Genomic DNA, 20893 nt, shown 5'->3' with positions numbered 1-20893 from the left:
CAGTTGGAAGATGGTCTGCATTTGAGTTGGCTTACTGTGTCCGCAGAGAAACCTATTATCATGTTACAGAAAACTATTACTTTTGTTCTAAAGACACATAAACTTTTAAAGGTAACACACATCTCTGCATTAACACAAGTATGAAATATGCAGTGTGCACAAATCAGCTAAAGAGGATTTTCTGCTCTGTGTTTGAGCAGGTAAAAGGCAGCTGTCAGCTTTAGAAGTCCATTTGGTCTGTATAACCAAGCTGTAATATAAGTCTCCATCCATGCCATGTAAAGGATGGCATGGAATAATAGATTTATCATGTCTCTTCCAGTCCCAGCTGTTCCCATGTAGAGAGATCAATACATACAACACCTGTCTTGTAGTTTTCCTGCTTTCTTCCTTCATGACAAGAGTTTCAGGAGGTCAAATCTGATCTTTATTAATTTTGAAGAAATCTATAGTTTTTCATTTGCTATGGAAGCAAAGACATAATCTCTCCCCCAATGCAACCCATTTTCTGACTTCCCTTCTGAAGTTAAGACATCCTTAAAATATATAGGCTGGTTTAATTCAGCAGTATTTTCCACAATCCATCGTCTCTTGGCAGCTGTTGGTTTTGGCTTATTAGCATTTAAAAAGTTAAGGTTAATAAAGCATTATACAGGGCCCATCCATCCTGTTTTATGGTATTTCCCATCTTTATGTGGCTTATTCATTTTATATTACTTTACTATCTCTATAAAAATTTCATTTTAGGGCTGGAGAGTTGGCTCAGAAGTTAAGAGCACTGACTGACTGCTTTTCCAGAGGTCCTGAGTTCAATTCCCAGCACCCACATGGTGGCTCACAACCATCTGTAATGAGATCTGGTGCCCTCTTCTGGTGTGCAGGCAAACATGCTGCATATATAACAAATATTTAAAATAAAAAAATTTTAAAAATTAATTTTATTGTTTTCAAACTATTTTTATGACTGTTTATAGCCTTTTTTTTTCTTCTTCAGGAACTAAGCACATTTTCAAGCATACTTTACCTGTTCAGAGCTTTTCTCAGTCTGGACCTAGCTTTCTATGCACCTACAGCTGTTCTCTGACCACGTGAGCTAAGCCTTAAAGGGCAAGGCCACCTCTGTGCATCTGTAGCCTCCTTATGCAGGTCTTAGCATATGGCACAGGTGGCTGGCTCCGCCCCCCTCTTGGGTCAGTCCTGCAGACTTTTCCACTGGAGGGGAGCCATATCTACCCACCCCAGCTCTGGGAAGTTGCTGGGCCCACACTTGGCAGGTATTTCTACAAAGTCTACCACCAAGTAGTGCGCCACTGCTCACAGGCCCTATATTTAGATATTTGTGTCTCCATGTTGACACCAAATATAGTCTTTCTTTGAACTTCCAGCTCCCAAATAATGACATGGAGATTTTTTTTGTGGTGCATTTTAATATAATAGTTTATCTGGTGAAAATTTCCAATCTTTTTTTAATTAATTAATTAATTTGTTTGTTTGTTTATAAAAATTTCCACTTCCTTCCCTCCTCCCCATACCCTCCCATTTCCCCCACTCCCTCTCCTCCCCTCCCCCCACTCCCTCTCCTCCTCCCTCTCCTCCTCCCTCTCCAGTCCAAAGAGCAGTCAGGGTTTCCTGCCCTGTGGGAAGTTCAAGTTCCACCCCCCTCCCTCCAGGTCTAGGAAGGTGAGCATCCAAACAGACTAGGATCCCAAACAGCCAGTACATGCAGACGTAACAAGACCCAGTGCCATTGTAAATGGCTTCTCAGTCAGCTCCCATGTCAGCCACATTCGGAGAATCCGGTTTGATCACATGCTCGTTCAGTCCCAGTCCAGCTGGCCTTGGTGAGCTCTCATTTGATCAGTCCCCTTGTATCAGTGGGTGAACGCACCCCTCGCGGTCCTGATTTCCTTTTTCATGTTCTCCCTCCTTCTGCTCCTCATTTGGACCTTGCGGGGGCTCAGTCCAGTGCTCCAATGTGGGTCTCCATCTCTATCGCCATCCATCGTCGGATGAAGGTTCCCTCTGGTCCTGCCTATCTTGCTCACGTTTTCCCTCCTTCTGCTTTTCATTTGGATCTAGGGAGTTAAGTCCAGTGTTCCAATATGTGTCTCTGTCTCTATCTCCATCCACCGCCAGATGAAGGTTCTATGGTGATATGCAAAATATTCATCAGTATGGTTATGGGCCAAGGCCAGTTCAGGCACCCTCTCCTCTGCTGCCCAGGGAAGAATCTGGGGGCCTCTCCTTCGGCCTGAGAACCCCTCCAGAAACAAGTCTCTTGTCAACCCTAAAATGGCTCCCTTAGTTGAGATATATACTTGCCTGCTCCCCTATCCATCCTTCCTCCCCCATCTCATTTCCCCACGCCATCCCCAATCCTCCCCCTCTCCCTTCTCTCTAACCATCTCCCCTTACTTCCACCCCCCACCCCACCCCCCCCATGCACCCAAGTTTGCCTGGCAATCTTGTCTCCTTCCAATATCCAAGAGGATAACTATATGATTTTCTTCATGTTCACCTTCTTATTTAGCTTCTCTAGGATCACGAATTATAGGCTCAAAGACCTTTAACTATGGCTAGAATCCACTTATGAGTGAGTACATACCATATTTCTCTTTTTGGGTCTGGGTTACCTCACTCAGTAAAGCGTTTTCTATTTCCATCCATTTGCACGCAAAATTCAAGATGTCATTGTTTTTTACTGCTGAGTAAAACTCTAATGTGTACATGTTCCACACCTTTTTTAACCATTCTTCTATTGAGGGGCACCTAGGTTGTTTCCATGTTCTAGCTATTACAAATAGCGCAGCTATGAACATAGTTGAACAAATGCTTTTGTAGTATGATAGGACATCTCTTGGGTATATTCCCAAGAGTGGAATTGCTGGGTCCTGAGGGAGGTTGACTCCCAGTTTCCTGAGAAACCGCCACACTGATTTCCACAGTGGCTGCACAAGTTTGCATTCCCACCAACAATGGATGAGTGTTCCCCTCACTCCCCATCCTCTCCAGCATAGGCTATCATTGGTGTTTTTGAGTTTAGCTATTCTGACAGGTGTAAGATGGTATCTCAAAGTTGTTTTGATTTGCATTTCCCTGATCGCTAAGGATGTTGAGCATGACCTTAAGTGTCTTTTGGCCATTCGAAGTTCATCTGTTGTGACTTCTCTGTTCAGTTAAGTACCCCATTTTTTAATTGGGTTAATTAGAGTTTTAGTGTCTAGTTTCTCGAGTTCTTTGTATATTTTGGAGATCAGACCTTTGTCTGTTGAGGGGTTGGTGAAGATCTTCTCCTAGTCAAAAGGTAGTCTTTTTGTCTTACTGACAGTGTCCTTTGCTTTACAGAAGCTTCTCAGTTTCAGTAGGTCCCATTTATTCATTGATTCTCTTATTGTCTGCGCTCCTGGGGTTCTGCTTAGGAAGTGGTCTCCTGTGCCTATATCTTGTAGAGTACTTCCCACTTTCTTTTCTATCAGATTCAAAGTGGTCAGATTAATGTTGATGTCTTTAATGACATGGAGATTTTTTATTAATTACTAAAGCTTGGTCCTAGCTTAGGCACGTTCCCTACTAACCCTTAAAACTTAAATTAACCAATTTTTATTAATCTATGTTCTTCCACATGAGTTGTTACTTCTTCTAGTAATGTCTATTCTACATCCTTTAAATCTGGCTAATGAGTTTCCCACACCTATGACTCTTTCCCTGGGTTCCTATCTCTCCCCAGAAGTCCTTCCTATCCTCTCCTGCCTAGCTATTGGTCATTTAACTCCTTAGTAAACTAATCAAAAGGCGCTTTAGGCAGTCAGGCAAGGAAGAACAGAGACACATCTTCACAGTGTACAAAAAAGATTATCCTAACACATGTATCTCCCTGTGCACAGGTTTTTTTTTTTGGCAGATGTCTCATGGCCTGCCATTGCCAGCATCTTCAGGCCTCCACTGCAGCCCAGGTTTCCCTTCCCCAGTGTCTCACAACAGACTCTCAAGGCCTTCATGTAGGGACTTCCCTGAGACACACTGTGTGGTCTCAGTGGCTCTCTGAAACTGAAAAGGAAAATTCATGACCCACCCACTCTTGTCTTTATGACTCTGAAGCCAGTATCTGAAACCTCGAGGCTCCTACTCTAATATATCTTTAGGCTCTCTCTGCTTATAGCATTCATTGTTTTTCTAGTCCAAAGCACTAGAATCTTCCACATCCTCCAAAGTACACAGGCAGGCTCTTCGCAGCAGCACCCACTCTCTGGTACCAATGTCTGTCTGTTACTTGTCCTAGGTTACTTTCTATTGATATGATAAAACACCATGACCAAAAGGGAAGGGTTTATTTGGATTACAATTCCATGCGAAGATCCACCTTTGCGGAAGACCAGGGCAGGGCCTCAAGGAAGGAACGGAAGCAGGGGACATGGAGGCAGGCTATTTCCTGGCTTGCTACCCAGGGCTTGCTCAAGCTAGGCAACCTGCTCAAGGGTGGTAGCTCTCATTGTACCCTTGGCCCACCCACATCTCACTAATCATAAGATGCCCCCACAATCTTGACCACAGGCCAAGAGGCATGTTGATAGAGGCATTTTCTCACTTGAGGGTTTCTCTTCCCAAATGGCCCAGCCTATGTTAGGTTGATAGAAAACTAACCAGCACACCAATTTTATGATTTTTGTTATTAAATACCATGAACAAAGCACTTTATATAAGAAATGGTTCATTTTGGCTTCTGTTTCCAGATAGTTGGAGTCCATCATGGCAGTAAAGCACAGTCACAAGCTCCCATCTTGAAATGCAAGCATGAAGCAGAGAAGGCAAACGAAGCATCATGGGGCTTAAGTTCTCAAAAACTGCCTCTAAGTGGTATACTTTCTCCAATAAGGCCTCGCCTCCTAAACCTGCCCATACAGTGATGGACATTTCTCATTCAAACCACAAGTGAGTTTTAGTGGAAGAGAGGGTGGATAAGTACAGGTTTAGGGTGGCAAAAATAATTAAAATTCTCAAGGAAAAAATAGAAGTCAGGAAAAAGAAAAATGTGTCCTCAATAACTAGCATTCCTTCCTCTCTGATTCATGCATCTGCTTAGGTTTACTTAGGGGGTTACCTAGTTCAGTTGCGAGGGTTTTGAATTAAAAGAACATTGTATGATAACATTTAAGCCACACTGATTCTGCTGATGTTTTAGGAGAACGTTTAATGCCATTTCCAGAATGCTCATACAATGAATAATTTCCTTAAAATATAAAAGCAGTCACAAAGAAACAATAAAAAATGACCACGACAATTTTAAGTGAGAAAAATTAGAACAATTTTCCTAGAAGAAAAAACAAAAAGTTATAAAACTATTCTAACTAAAGTAGCATATGCTTGACAGAGATAGGCATGTAGATTGATGGATAAAGTGTATCAACACAGCTCCAGACTATAGAAATTGAATATGCCGTGTCAGTGTATATTGGATCACCTAATCTTGGAGGGAATAAAAGGTCTCTGCTACCTATTATACATGGACCACCAGCAACATCAGGAAGAAAATGTGTGTGTGTGTGTACACACACACATGCATGTGTGTAACAAAATGAGAGCACAGGTTCAAAATTGAAATTTATTTTTGAGGTAATAAAACATATAAATGTTACCTACACTGCTGCTTTGTGTGCCCGGCTTGAGAAAAAAAAAAAGATTCTCCCATGTGCTTAGAGATTAAGAAAAGAATGCCACAAAACTGTAATAGCCAAAGCATTGAATAAAGGTTCAGTGTCCATTATGAGATGGACTAATAAAATATGGCATATGGCTACAAGAGAAGACCACAGAGTATTGTAAAATGAATAAAACAGCTACATGTTTCAACATTAATAAATCCAGGAGGTGTATTAAGTATAAAAATGAAGTTTCAAAATGCTGTATGCAATATAATAAATGTTGTGCAAAATAAAAGCAAAGCCACTCTATGATGTTTAAAGGCTGTGCGTATGTCATAACGGTAGAGAACCCTGACTGAGAAAGGAAGCCAGCAAAGGCAGGGCAATTTCTAAAAGAAACTTGAAGATATCGGCAAAAGGTTAATATTTTTGCAAAATGGTATAATGTGCCCAGAGATATTTTATATTGTTTTTATCCATTTCGAGATAGGAAAATACTTCTTCAACATTCTAGTAATTTTAAGCTTTGTGTCTGCTAAAATTAAATCACACTTGCGGAAATCATACAGAGTAGTGAAAACTGGGAAACTAAGGGTTGGCCACGGTCAGAGACAGCGAGCATCTGTTTCCCTTGTCACAGAACAGCCTTTGGATGGAAGCAGAACTCATCTGAAGTTCAGCATCTCAAGGCTGGAGCATCTCTAAGTAACCCAAGCCCATCTCTGACAGTGTACGGAGGCAGCGCACCTATGGAGAAGGTGGAAGAGCGAAGGGCAGGAGTCTTGGGTCACCAACAGGTCCTTGCATCTTCTCTCCACTTGAGCTCCTTAGAGAGGGTAGGAGACAATGTGTCACAGGCCATGTGGAAATGGGAAATGTCATTTGCTCTCTCTCTCTCTCTCTCTCTCTCTCTCTCTCTCTCTCTCTCTCTCTCTCTCATCTCTCCTGAATTCCTTATTAAAGGAATATCAGAAATGACGCCTCTATGTACTATACATCTTACACCTCCTTCTGAGTCCTAGCCGCTCTTCCATAGGTACATTCATCTTTTCCTCCACTTAGTATGTCCATTTTTCAATGTGTCTTATTGGATGACATCATAGTAAAATTTAACAACACGTGGGCAGACTCTTTGAAGTTTAGGTCTTGATTATTATTTCATTTTCACATCTTCAACTCTTACACCCAGAATCCCAAGGAACATACTAGAAAATTTTCCAACTCCAGGATACTACACACTGAACACAGTTGGGGAGCCTCTAAGAATTCCAAATGGTATTTAAGGAGATTTACAATCTCCTCTTGAGGCTAGATATCATGTGTGGGAAGCTTTGAAAGCATATCCTGTGACCTCTGTATGTTTATTCCGAAGTCCTCTACTACCCATGGCCATGACTGCGACCTCACTTTCTAAGAACTAAGGCCGATTTTCAAACTCACCAGTCACAGGCTCCACCGCTTATACATGTAGGTAGCTAATGCACTCACCACCAGAAGTAACTTGAAGCATAGGAGGAAAGCCACAAAAATATGGATAGATTTTTCTGAACCTAAAATACACAGAACAAAGGGGTCAACGAGTGGGGTCACGTGAGTTGAAACGACTTATGTGATGTGGGTAGCCAGGGAGTTCCAAGTATTTCCCAATTCTCATTTCATCCTTGGGCTCCCTGCTCTACAGTTAGCTCTCAGAAAGAAGAGACCTGTGAATTACCTTGAATTTTTCCAACAAACACTGCTTAAAGATCTGACATTAACCAATGTGCCAGCATGACTGTTATCAATGCTTTGTCCCCATGGTCTAGTGGTCACTTAATATAACCTTTGTTGTAATCGTAGAACACTGGCATTATCAGTAACATCTTATAGATGAAGACATGGGATTTCTGAGAGATAGTTGATTGTGTTGCCTAAATTTACACAATTGTAATTATTGGAAATTAACTAGAAAACAATTTATATAAATTCAAATAATAGTAATGGCTGGCATTTAGTATAGACAATCGATCAATTATATAGACATTATATATTAACATCTAGCCCTCAAAAGGATTCTCTAAATTATGAAACCTGATTCACACCCTATTGCAAGTAAGTAGACTGGTGAATAGAGGTTATATGTCTGTGAAATAACTAAGTAGAAATAATTAATTAATTATTATTAGAGTGGGCAAAAGGCAGTCCCCAGATATGACTGTTTAAGTATTATAGCATGGCGTATAGGCAAGCTTACCCCCATACTTCTGAGACTACTTTAAATCAGACTCTTAGTGACAAACATCTCATGGCCACTAGTGACAAACATCATGATCTCATGGATCAGCACTATGCTAAACTTTCTCTAGGGCATTTTCAATGGGGTTCAACTGGTAGAACATTCTCCCAATGGAAATGGAAGAACCATTCTGGGTGACCACTCTAAAGGAAGCCACTGCCTATTCACGAAACTACAGACTCCTAATCTGGACAAGACATTAATGAGTTCCTTAACTCCTTATCTTTCTAGTATCTTCTGTAGTGCAATGAGCAAGCCAAGGTGACCCCAACATGCACAAGAGAAAAGAGATGAACTTACTTAGGCTCCCAACGGCTTTGGACGTGATATAGGATGGTGTAGAAAATATAATGCTGGCCTGGATGGGAGGTTGTGCCTCATGTTCTACCTTGCAAGTGAGTACTTGATCAGGCCTCTGCATTGATGTGTTTATCAATTGCAAGATTTCCAGAGTGTAGGACCCATCCTTATTCCTCTTTGGTGTAGGTTGCTCCAGTCTCTTGAGCACGTGGCAATCCACTAGCCAGGTGACGTACACACTCCGTGGATAGAATCTCTGCACATGGCAAGTAACAGTCACCAAACTGGAGAGAGCAGAAGACTGGGACACTCTCACTGCAGGAGGAACTGAGACAAAAATTCATATAAAGCAAATAATTACTGCAGGAAATTCACTGGAAGTCCTTTGAGGGTGGGGTCATCTGCTAGGACCAAACCCAGTGCCTGCCACAAATAAAGATGCAAGTATTGGTTAGCAGGTGCATGAATGGAGAAATGTATGCTGAGATGAGAGTGGTAATTCAGGTTTGGATAGATGGATGGGAAGATGGGCTGCTAAGACACATCCCAATATTTCTTCTTTTCATTTTAAGGTATAGAAAATGTATCGAACCCACTTAGCAAACTACAAATCAGTTGCCCTACTCTATGACTTGATAATCCCAAGATTTGGAGATTCACAGGCACTAGGTGTTAGAGACCAAGATACTAACATTTTTACATAGTGAAAAAGACTCTTCAGTTTGGAGAAGTTAAATAATTTGTCCAGTGTCTCATGTAGCAAATCTTGGGGTTACTGCAGAGACAGAATGTCTACTGTTATATTATAGTGATAACCAAACTATAAGTCTCCTGAAATTAGTATCTGATGGCTTCTGGAAGGGATTTGGTTGGAGTTTTCAGCATACAATACAATGTGTTCACAACGGCAGACAATGGGCACAGGGTTGAAAACCCCAATATGATCCTTTACAGGAGTTTTCATATGAAGTAGCAGCATGGTAGAACAGCACACTAAACTGAAGGCTGGGTGGTCTAGGTTCTGGGCCCTACACTGATGCCAAAGTCAACCAGACTTTGTGTAAGCTGTTTTTGCTCTGCTTCTGAGATTTTGAAAAATTAAGACATTTTCTAAGGCCAAATAAACTCTCCGATGTCTAAATTAGGCAAATTTCAGCACTTTGTCTACAACTTGTATGTTTTGTTCAGCACTTTGTATTACAACTTGAAGGAACTCAGGGTTTGAGGCCTGAAGTCCTGCTTTTAGACCTAAGACAACAGAAAACCTAGCTGGAGATATATGTGCTGTGTAAGAAAAGGTTGAGACGGTAGCTAGTTTGATAAGCAATCAGTTCATTTGTGAACATTTCTATGTTCTATGACTTCTCTTCCTTACAGAATTGTACTAACTCCAGGGAATTATGTAAGAAATACTTGGGTAAAGAGGCCTCCCTGGGAAATAGAAGAGGTTTTGTGGGTGGACTGGAGACAGGTGGGGACAGGGATATGAGGGATCAGGTGGGGTGGGATCGGGGGAAGAACTGAAAGAGCAGACTGGAAAGGGGGTCATTTCAGGGTCTGGTAGAAAACTGGTACAAGGGAAACTCCTAGGAGTCTACAAGGAAGACCCCAACTAAGACTTCTAGCAAGAGGATATGTAGCCTGAACTGGCCACTTCCTGTGACCGGGCAAGACTACCAGTGAAGGCATTGGTACACCAAGCCAACTACATAACCTTTGACTTACAGTCTGTCTGGCCTATAGGATGTGCTGGGACCGTGGGAGTAGCCCACCAATGACTGGTCCAGCCTGAGACCCATGCCATGAGAATGAGCCCACCCCTGACACTGCCTGGACCCAGAGTCTGGGTAGCCTAGAGACCTAGGAGAGACCCAAACACGACTGGAGAAAATGCCAATGTAATGATGACTAAGGATGTTCGTCTACACTCATAGGTTGGTCCCTAGCATCCTGTGAAGAACAACAAAAAGGAAAAATCAGACTCAAATCCAGGTCGTAATATTCTCAGGACAACATAGTCCCTACACTTTAGACGCCCACCAAGCCCTTTTAGTATTCTTTCTGTAGAATAGCAATACTATAACCAAATCCCAGAGGGTAGACATTCTATCTGTTTTTCAGATGCAGGAAGTGATTCTGCGTTAATCCGGGTAGTTATGACAACAGCAAACACCACTTCTGCAAGTCAGTCTGGGCAGAGCATGGCGCTAAGAACGTCACAGATTGTTTCTGGTGTCACCATCAAGTAAGGCCATTCCTCCACGAGTAAACTGACACCAAGAGCAGCCCACAGCCTATCTCAGCATTACCTTATCCAGAAAGAGGAAAGCCTTACCACGGAGGTACTGGTCCAAGGTGATGACCTTCTGGAAAACCACCAACGATTTGTGCTCAACCCGGCAGAGAACTGAGGAGAGGATGTCATCGCTCTCCAGTGGGACAAGCACACTGCTAGTCACATTGTAGCCGTCTCCACTGGATAAGATGTTGGTCTGGGTTTGGAGAAGGCTATGGTTGTTTTTGAGCCAGGTCACAGTAACCTGACGCGTTGGTAACTCAGAGGATGTGTACTTCAGCTGGATGCTTGTTCCCGGTGAATACCGCTGCCGGGGGCCTTCAAGGTGATTAGCGTAGTCTTTCCTTCCTGAAAGAAGAGATGCCCCACTTCACATCAAATTCCGGTGCGAACAGTTTTCTGGAACCCCCCATTGCAAAGTCCCATCACTCCCTCTTTTGTGGAGATTTGGGTAGTTCCTGCTGGTTGGGGGATTCTGAAGCTGCTTGCAGATGGTAAACAATAAGACCAAAGAACACGCAGCTCAGAAGACCACATCACATAGAAAACACTCATAGCTAGCAATTCCAGGCTCCCAGGCTCTTCCATGTAGCTCAGAAGACCAACATCATAGAGAAAACACTCATAGCTAGCAATTCCAGGCTCCCAGACTCTTCCATGTAGCTCAGAAGACAACATCACATAGAAAACACTCATAGCAAATAACGCCAGGCTCCCAGGCTCTTCTAGAATTTGTCAAATCCCCCTCCCCCAGCAACTTTACATGTAGCTGTCAACATCCCCATGTCACAAACAAGAAAAAGGAGGCAGGAATGGATGGGAGAACAGACCCAAGTCTGTAATTAGTGGCACAGCCAGGAGTTCAAAACCAGGTAGTCTAGTCCGGGGGTCTAGGCCTCTGACCTTATACTCAGTCTTTCCTTCAGTCACTGCTAAAGGGAAATTTCTCTCTTTTTTAAATTAATTAATTATTTTTTTTAAAAAAAACCTATCTTTTCTCATTTTGCATATCAATCCCAGTTCCCACTCCCTCCTCTCTTCCTGCTCCCTCTGCCTTTCCTCCTATCTCACCCCATCCATTCCTCAGAGAGGGTGAGGCTTCCCACAGGGAGTCAAAAAAAACCTAGCACATCACTTTGAGGCAGGACCAAGGTCCTCCCCTTCTATATCTAGTCTGAGCATGGTATCCCTCCAAAGAAAATGGGTCCCAAAAAGCCAAAATAAGCAATAGGGATAAATCCTGGTCCCACTACGAGTGTCCTCACAGTCTGCCCTAGCCATACAACTGTCACCTACATTCAGAGGGCCTAGTTTGGTCCTATCCTGGTTCCCTTGCTGTCAGGCTGGAGTTGGTGGGCTAAGGGAAATCTCTTAATGCCCATAGGCAGAACTTAGACTTTGGGATCCACTCAAACTACATCTCTATCATACACAAACACACACACACACACACACACACACACACACACACACGCCCCAATAACTTAACTTTCCATGCCTCTGACTCCTCTTTAGCAAAGTGGGGTGAATCTTATTTCTTGGGGTTAACAAGTAAAGAAGCTGATGTTGAATGCATGATGCTTGGTAACCACTTTAAAAGTGTCAGTGACAACATTAAAATCTCAAAGGACCACTTGAGGGTCTGTTATTATCTTTAAAATGCTAAACACAGGCACACGGATTGGTTTTCCCTGAAGAGTCCCACAATTCCGCAAGTGGCATTCCTACACTCTCAGGTCTCGTTCTGGGAGCGAGAGTCACCCACTGGATTTCCTGGTGAGTCCCCCAAGCCCATCTGCACACATCTGGCTCCAGAAGTACAACTTTCACAGTGGATCTTCCTAGTAAGCCTACTCAGAACCAAAACTAACCATTCCATCTCTGAACCCAAGCCTAGCTCTGGCCATACAGCTCTTGCACCATCCCAGCAGGAAGCAGGGAAGAATCATACTTCAGACACAGAATCAGGGAAAGAAATCCACATGCCTAGGTCAAATAGCAAAAATACAGCTATGAATGACCAAGACAGCATGCCCAGCCCCAACAGTCACTAGTACTATAGAAACATTTCCCACTGAAGGATATTTAGATGAAATGTAAAGGAAAAAATTATAAACATCATTGAAGAATCCAAAGAGTTTAAAGAAGACACAGACAGCCCAATGAACTTAAAGGATATATCAGTAAATGCCTGAAAGATGCTCAAGGAAAGACAAAGTTCACACATAAGCTCCAAAATGGGGACATGCAGAAGAGGGACACACATGATAAGCCTGCAGACCTGGGCTCTCAGACATCACTGAAGTTTAAGTACTTGGTTGTCAGAACTGAATGGCATAGACAGATGTAACATTTCCAGAAAAGTAAAAACCTTCCGCTAGGATTTGAGAAATGATTTGTGACAAGCCTAAGGTCTGTACTCTCAGGTGACAAAGAAGAGAAATATACAGAAACACCACATAGAGCTTGTGATCTGACAGCTGCTTTGTAAGCCTAGTGCTGCTGGCTGTGACTCATACCTTCCTCTGGCTGCTGCCTGCCAACTCTCATAGTGTGAGCTGGGGCAGCAGGAACACTGCTATACAGTGCCTGCTATGTGGGTGATGAGCGCTTGGTGCTCTGTAGGTGACATGGAGTGACATGAGAGTTCTGAGGGCACCAACCAAACAGAACAGGGCGTGAGTAGTTGTTCACAGGAATCTAGTGCGGAAGACAGGGATCTGGGGATGCTTGGGAAGGGACAGCTACAGAGATGTGTTAGTGCCTTGTATACAGTTCTCACCATAGTAATGAAATAGAAAAACTTTGTTAAAAAATCATGAGACTTGCTTCCTATGAAAACACATTATTCTGGGGTGTGTGACCCAGAACTATACATCCCACTGTGTGGATATTTTTCTTATTTCTACTGGGCAACCAAAACAGGACCCAAAGAAATGTGGAGGTCATTACCTTTGGGAATTCTTACAGCAACCAGAAAAAGGCTGGTTCTGCCACAGGACTAGGTGGAAATCAAGGTGGATCCTGCTGTGTGAATGAGCTGTTTGATTGCCTGGCATCTCCACTCCTTCTCTGATAGCTACCTGAGCTTCAGTACACTGCAGAGAGCCCACGCGCACTGTTAAAAAAAAAAAAAAAAAGCCCACACGCTGCTGTCCCCCGGCTTGCCCCTGCCTGACATTTTATTGTTTCTCTCCATGACTGTGCACCTGCATTAACAGGTCTGCTTCAGAAAAACAGTCCCTTCTCTCTAGAGTGTGAAGCTTAGCTGGATAAAGAAACAAGGAAGCTCTGGATTGTGGCGGCACAGTGCCCCCTTGTGGGAGAATAGTGTGAGTCTGCAAAGAGTGAAATGGGGAAGAAATAGAAGAATCAGGAGCCCTGTGCATAGAAAGAAAGGAAAGGAGCAGAGAGAAGGGAATGTCGGGGGATTTCCGCCCATGCTGTGTGAACCTTTCCCCTAGATAAGGGAGTCAATAATTCTGGAGCTCTTCAAAGTTCATTTCCAGAAACATCCAACTGAATTCACAATCCTAATTGCTTTCCCACACATTATTTGGAGCCCGGCTGTCCTTAACATTGGCAATTTCTTGCAACCAAGGGTTAAGAAGAAAAAAAGCTTGCAACATGACGAGTGCAGCAAGGGAGACTCATTTCTTGGTGGAAATATCTGGAAGAAAGGGGGTGCAGGTGGGCGTGGCTATGCCACAACATTCTCACTAGGGAGGGCTTCCTCTCTCTACTTTTACCAAGGGTTTCCCCAAGGTTCTAGCCCCTCAGTCACAATGCCCTGAGAACACAAGGCACACACCTCTGCCCTTAGTGGGGTGCTGTGCTCCAAGGGTGACGATGATCCACAGCGGAGGCTGGTCAGACTGGAATACCCAGCAGCTGAAGGTGCTCTCATCCGACGTGGCATCCTCCTGCAGTGTGTGCTTTAGAGAGTATGTCCCATCGGAGTTTCTGGTGGCCTGCAGGCGCTCCACAGTAAGGATCTTGTTATTATTCTTAGTCCAGGTGAGCTGTCTGATTGGGGGGTAGAAGTGATTCACGTGACAAGTCAAGTTTACTCTTTGATGTGCACGATCACGGATCTCTGGGAGTTCCTTGGTGATCTTCAGTGTGGGGACAACTAGATAGGAACAAAAAGCAAATGGAGGTGACATTTTGGTGCTGTCTTATTTCCCTGCCCCAGGGTCTCTCGATCGTTTTGTTAAGATTGGATTGACTGGGTGATTGGCAGGCTCCCAAGAATTCTAAGATGACCTTGAACTCACTATGTAGCCAGGGATAACCTTGAGTTCCTGAACCTTCTGCCTCCATGAAGCCATCCCTTCAGCCCCTCTTTTCTTTTCTAACATTCCAGCTAGTCTAATTTGTGCTGTCTATATGCTCAGGGCACTGGAGCGTGCTTGACCTACCAGAGCCACACCCTTAAGGAAAACTCCCTCATTCCTTCAGAAAGCACAAGCTGTCAGGAGACCCACAGCTATGGGACAGGGTCCATGAAGACCTACATTTCATGCTAGAAGTCAAGTGGCCTGATCTCCTGCAATTCTCTTCCAGCTGCTGTGAGTTCCCAAGTGAAGAAAGTTCACCCTTTTTAAATGAACAAATTTTGATATGTTTTTATGTGTTTCATGTAAGATAAGTAGAGACAAGTATTCATGAAACAAATATTCATGAAACGTAGCTGGAGACACATGGATATGTAGTCTGGTCTGTGTTTTAAATATTCCATATTGTGACATATAATTATAGAAATTAATAAAGTGAATTGCCCCACAAGATCAGCGACTCTATAATCACAACACATATATCAGCGCCTGGCACACAGAAGCTGTTCATTATTTATTGAGTGAATAACATTGTGCCCAATGCCAAAGATTCCCCAGAACTCGGGATCTTATGCATAGAAGACAAGCACTCCACCACTGAAGGAGAAGCTTGGGCCTGTTTTTCACGTATTTCATTTTATTTCACTGAGTTGTCTAGGCTGGACTGGAACTCAGTCTTAACTCCTACAGGTCTGGAAGTTGTTACATCTTTGCCTGTTTCCCAAGGAGTTGAGATTACATGCCTTATCCCACACTCTCCCTCTAATAATAAATATTTAGGAAGTTTTAAACATTGACAATGGTATGCATAGGATAAATATATTTAGAAAGAGATGTTAGGTCCATACAGAAGTAAGGTCAAACACTCATAGACAACTTACCACATGTCAGACACAGTTCCTTCTTGGTGTTCTAGAAAGAACAACTAGTTTAATCTTCAGAGGAAACTTACCAGAAAGGTGTTGGTTTTATTCCAATTTTTTAGGGAAACTGAGGCATGGAATATTTAAGACACATGGCCAATATTATGCAGCCTATGAAATGATACAGCTAAGATGAAAGCCCAGCTGGCCAGCCCATGGAGCCTGTACTTTTGATCCATATTCATCTGTTCAAGGCTGGCAATGATCAGTTTCCATTTCCCATTGTAAAATGGGGCTTCGGGCAAAGCCTCCGTGCTACCAGTGCGGTCCCACTGTGTATTGCACTGATCACTCACCTAGGATCACGTGGGAAAGATTGATAGTCATTGTTAGGGGCTCATCGAGGTCCCCATGGATAACTTCACAGGTGATCTGAGACAAGATATCTTGTTTGACCAATGGCACCCACGCCTTGCTTGTGACGTAGAAAGAGTCATTGCTGATAGGCATCAGTTCTGGGGCTGAAGCTGGGAGTTCATTATTGTCCTTCAGCCAATTAAAACGGAGGTTCCTGGAGTTGAAAGGGCCAGCAGTGCAGTTAAAGGGGACTAAATCTGAAGTGCCTGTCCTTTGCCTCTGATCTGGGCCAATCAGAGAGATGAAAGGCTTCCCATCTGAAAAAAAAAAACAAAAAACAAACAACAAGCAAACTCCAGATGTGACCACCTTCTCATTGTTAGAGTTACCAGTAATATACAAGAGTATGTAAACCCTAACAAGGCCCGTCTCATGAGTAATGAAAAATTATCTCTTTTCATTATTTTAGAGCAATGACTCACTCAAGTCAAAATGCATTTCCCTGCACCCATGCTCAAGGGAGAATATAGCACCCGTGCTATCTGACTTTGAGGGGAATGCACATGGACCATAACGAGCAAACAGCCAATAAAATATGACTGCTGTGGGGATGAGTGTCCTCAGGAAGCTCAGCATGTGCAGAGATAGAAAATGAGGAGTCACTCTACAGGGTCGTAACAAAGGACATCTTGAGCTGAAATGAACAAAACTGTGGGTGGTAGTGGTCCATGACTCTAATCCCAACACTCGGGAGGCAGAGGCAGGCAGATCTCTGTGAGTTCAAGGCCAGCCTGGTCCACAGAGAGAGTTCCAGGACAGTCAGAGCTACACAGAGAAACCCTATCTCGAAAAGATGAGAAAGAAAAACCACAATGATGGAGGGATGAATAAATCCATCTATGGGAGAGGACACGGCGATGCCATTTGGGGCCTGAGGAGAGAGAGTGCACTTGGTTGGACATATGCCAGAGAGATCGAGCTATGACCCAGCAGTACCACTCTTCGGCTGCCTCGGGCAGCAAGACTTTAGGAGGCTTCAGGAAACGGGTCCTTCCACAAGACTGCAGCACTGCTTTCCACATAGGCAGGCCCAATCCTGTGGCTTGCGCAGTCTTTTCCTGCTGGTTCCAACAGTGAATGGATAATGAAATATTTGGGATACACACACACAAACACACACACACGCGCGCACACACACACCCCACATGTTCATGCTATTGAGTTTTGAAGAAAAATGTAATCACAAAATCTGATGGAAAACGGATGGACTTCTAATGTATAATTTTAAGGCAGATCACAAAACCTCAGGTTGAAGAAAACTGCATATTCCCTCTCATAGGTGGAATCTAACCGATCATATATGCATATGTGTAAACGAAGTAGAGAAGAGAACAAGGAAGGCTGTATGACAGGAAAAGAGAAAGGAATGAATGCAGGCAATGGATATGACTTATGAAATAGGATACAAAATTTAATTGCTCCAGTTTCACCTCTGTTGTGGATTTTTTTTTATTTTGATGCTAGGTGAACGTATAAAATATATTCAGTATTGAAAGTGTAAAGTCCACTGAAGCTACACAACAACCATTCAAAATGGACAGCCTAGCTGTCTAAAAGTTCATTGATCAGACTCGATGTTGGGTCTAGCTAACTGTGGTGTGTAATTTTTATAAGTTTTTATAATAAAGTTGGTTTAAAATTTTTAGATAGCAAAGAATAAATAAAGAAAACAGTATAAAGAATCTACAAATCTGAGAGGTGATCCTTTGAGAAGATAAAGCTTGGCAGACTGCTAGTCCAATTGGTTGAGAGAAAGGAGATAGCTCAACAGAACCAGATATAAATAGGAAAACATTGTAACAGACACCAAAGAGATCTAGAAGGTTATAAAGGAATACCTTTGGAATCTATACTCCATTATGTAAGAAAGTAAATAAACAAATCTCTAGATTCTCCCAAACCACCAAAGACGAACCAAAAAGAGATAAACAATTTAAATAGACCCCAAACAAATACAAAGATGGAAACAGTCATAAAAATAGAGATAACAAACCAAGCAAAACAAAGCAATCCAGGCTAAGACAGATTCACAGCAGAATGGTACAAGACTGTCCAAGATCTACTGTAGTTCGAATTCTAGTTGGTTCTAATAATAAAAGAGCAGAGAGTAAAGAAACCACTAGTGAGACCTTTCACCTCTGCTGAATCCCCAGGCCAAAGTGGGCATGATCCTGTCTCCATGAATCCTCAGACTGAATGTAATGTCCTCCTGTCTCCTCCCGCCTTATATTTCTCTCTCCCTCATCATATCCCTTCCTGTCTTTACCTCCCTAGTGCTGGTATTAAAGGCATGTGACTTCCAGGTACCTGGATTAAAGGTGTGAGACACCGCTGCTTGATTTTGCTTCTCTTTTCGACTGGATCAATCTCATTGTAGCCCATGGTGGCCATGAACTCACAGAGATCCACCTGACTCTGCCTCTTGAGTGTTAAGATTAACGGTGTGTGTCACCACTGCCTGACCTCTATGGCTAACTAGTGACTAGCTCTGTACTCTGACCTTCATGCAAGCTTTATTTGTTAAAGCACAAACAAGATACCACCACAATCTACCACAACACTTCTAAATTATTTTTTAAAAATAAAAACAGAAGCAACACTTCCAATCTCTTCCTACAAAGCCAGTGTTATTCTACATACAAACCAGGCAAAGACACAATAAAGATAACTACAGGCCAATGTGCAAGGTGAACAGAGATGCAAGAGTTCTCAACAAACTAGTTGCAAACTTAATATGGGTGTGCATTTAAAAAAATCATCTACCACTATCAAGTTGGCTATCTCCTGGAAATGCAAGGATTGATAAGTACTCAATACATTTAATAAATCATATTGTAGAAGGACATCAGCGGCCACATGTGACAAGCCCATAGTCCACATCATCTCGAGTGGAAAAGAACTTGAAGCACTCCTGTTAAAATCAAGAGTGACATGAGCTGTTCACTCACCCCGTTCTTGCATTATAGTTCTTGGAACTATCTAGAGCAATAAAACAGAGGTTCAAATCAGAAAAGAAGCTGAATTATCCCCATTTCCAGAAGATATGTAATGATGAAATCCTTCTATGACTAGTATGAGGGCACAGTGAATTTTGTCAAAGTCCTTTTCTGCACCTATTGAGATGAGCATATGAGTTTTATCTGGATGTCCATTTGTATAATTTATTACATTTATGCATAACAGACAGACCCCAAAGGTTCATCAGAAAGCTTCTAGAAATTCTCATCAATGTCAACAAAGCAATAAAATACAAAATCAACTTACAAAAATCTATATATGCCTTTCTATATACCTATAACAAAAAAATCTGCCTCCACGTCTCCGATTTTTAATATTGTCTTGATTTCAGTCCAGCTCTGGGACAGGCACTATGTAAACTTGGAATAATCACTGCAGAAGCTCAATTGTGCCCCAGTGTTCAGATACCATGCAGGAGCCTAGGAAGGGAATCCTTGGCATCTCTCATTGATAGAGGAAACAAATTAAAAAGGAAATTGTGGAAAAAAAAAAGGAAATTGTGTACCTGGGGTCACACAGGCATTGGCCACTCTGATACATTCAACTGCAAAGTTTACATATAAACTCCAAGTTGGGGAGGGAGACATGCAGAAGAGGGACATACATAGTAAAGCTGCAGACCTGGGCTCTCAGACATCACTGAAGTTTAAGCACTTGATTGTGGGAGCTGAATGGCATAGACAGATGTGACATTTCAGGAAAAGGAAATATCTTCCAATAGGATTTGATGCTACAGGCAGCAATATTTCACAGTAATTATTCAGCCGTCTCTTTACGAGTGACTCATCAAAGTCAGGGGTGAAGGTTTCAAACCAAAAAGTGGTCTTTTGGTATTATCACTTAGTGAACAAAGTGGCTGGTTGTTGCTGTGGATTCTTCACTGTAGCTGGTTCCCCTTCTGCTACAAATTTGGGAATTAATTTCCATAGTTCAAAACTGTTCGATCATTTTCTATGCTCTTTCCTATGCTTTGGGGGATTAGTGATTATATTCTCCTAGCTACGTGGAAGAACAGTTTTCCACTGCCAGGACTTCGTTTCTCTCTCCTAGGCAAATGCAGAGATCTGCATTCTTACAATTATCTCTATCAACAGCCCAAGTAAAAGCATTCCATTTAAGATATTCACAAATATCCAAGGGCATAGAATTACTACTTGCCCAAAGCTCCTGATTCATATCTGCTCAGATGGATAGAATAAGCAGGCCCTGGTTTTACCTCACTTATGGGTAAGGAATACAGTGACCCCCAAATTAACCTTACATGAAAAGATCCCTAACTCCTTATGCTCACTTTCACCTCAGTTTTCTGATGACTTTAGTTCAGGAAATTTACTGCTTGTGTTTAACTCTCAGGGACAGCAGAAGAGATAATTAACCACAACCCAGAGAAAGACCTCCTTCCTGCTGGCACACAGGCCCACAATGCCCACGATCAGAACGGCAGATAACAGCATACCCAGACCTGATAATTTAGAGACTTGGGTCTCCTCTTTGTTTCTATTGCTTAGAGCAATAGGTGCAAACTCCAGACCTGAAGGACCATAGAAATTACACCATCTGGTGAATGTGTTATCAAACCAGGAGCCATAGCTTTACCCTGATTTTTACATAGGTTTCTTGATTACCCAATACCCTGTTTGAATGCTGGGGCAAAAAAAGTGGTGTACTGATTTAAAAAACAATCCATGCCCTATTTGCAATTTTACTGAAAGCTAAACATTTTAGTTCTTGCTCTAACGACCTAAAAA

The 20893-nt window shown here is 42.5% G+C and overlaps 1 long non-coding RNA gene and 1 gene segment (V, D, J or C); one reads left to right on the top strand and one right to left on the bottom strand.

The window, feature by feature from the left end:
• LOC146892562 (uncharacterized) overlaps positions 1 to 8516 on the top strand; it is a 32012-nt gene extending 23496 nt beyond the window's left edge. Inside the window, exons 3-5 of the long non-coding RNA XR_015739079.1 lie at positions 4731 to 4929; positions 8146 to 8309; positions 8401 to 8516. This is a non-coding gene — a long non-coding RNA (uncharacterized LOC146892562). The remainder of the gene's footprint in view (positions 1 to 4730; positions 4930 to 8145; positions 8310 to 8400) is intronic.
• Positions 5169 to 20893, bottom strand: part of LOC125416869 (signal-regulatory protein beta-1-like) — a 29178-nt gene continuing 13453 nt past the window's right edge. The window contains 5 exon segments of the C gene segment in view: positions 5169 to 6465; positions 7080 to 7189; positions 8215 to 8541; positions 10550 to 10858; positions 14322 to 14642. Coding sequence covers positions 7083 to 7189; positions 8215 to 8541; positions 10550 to 10858; positions 14322 to 14642 — 1064 coding nt within the window.

Source organism: Myodes glareolus, chromosome 10, assembly GCF_982192425.1.
Source record: "Myodes glareolus chromosome 10, mMyoGla1.1, whole genome shotgun sequence".
Lineage (NCBI taxonomy): Eukaryota > Metazoa > Chordata > Mammalia > Rodentia > Cricetidae > Myodes > Myodes glareolus.
The sequence above is the reverse complement of the archived record's forward strand: the minus strand, read 5'-3'. Positions and strand labels throughout refer to the sequence as shown.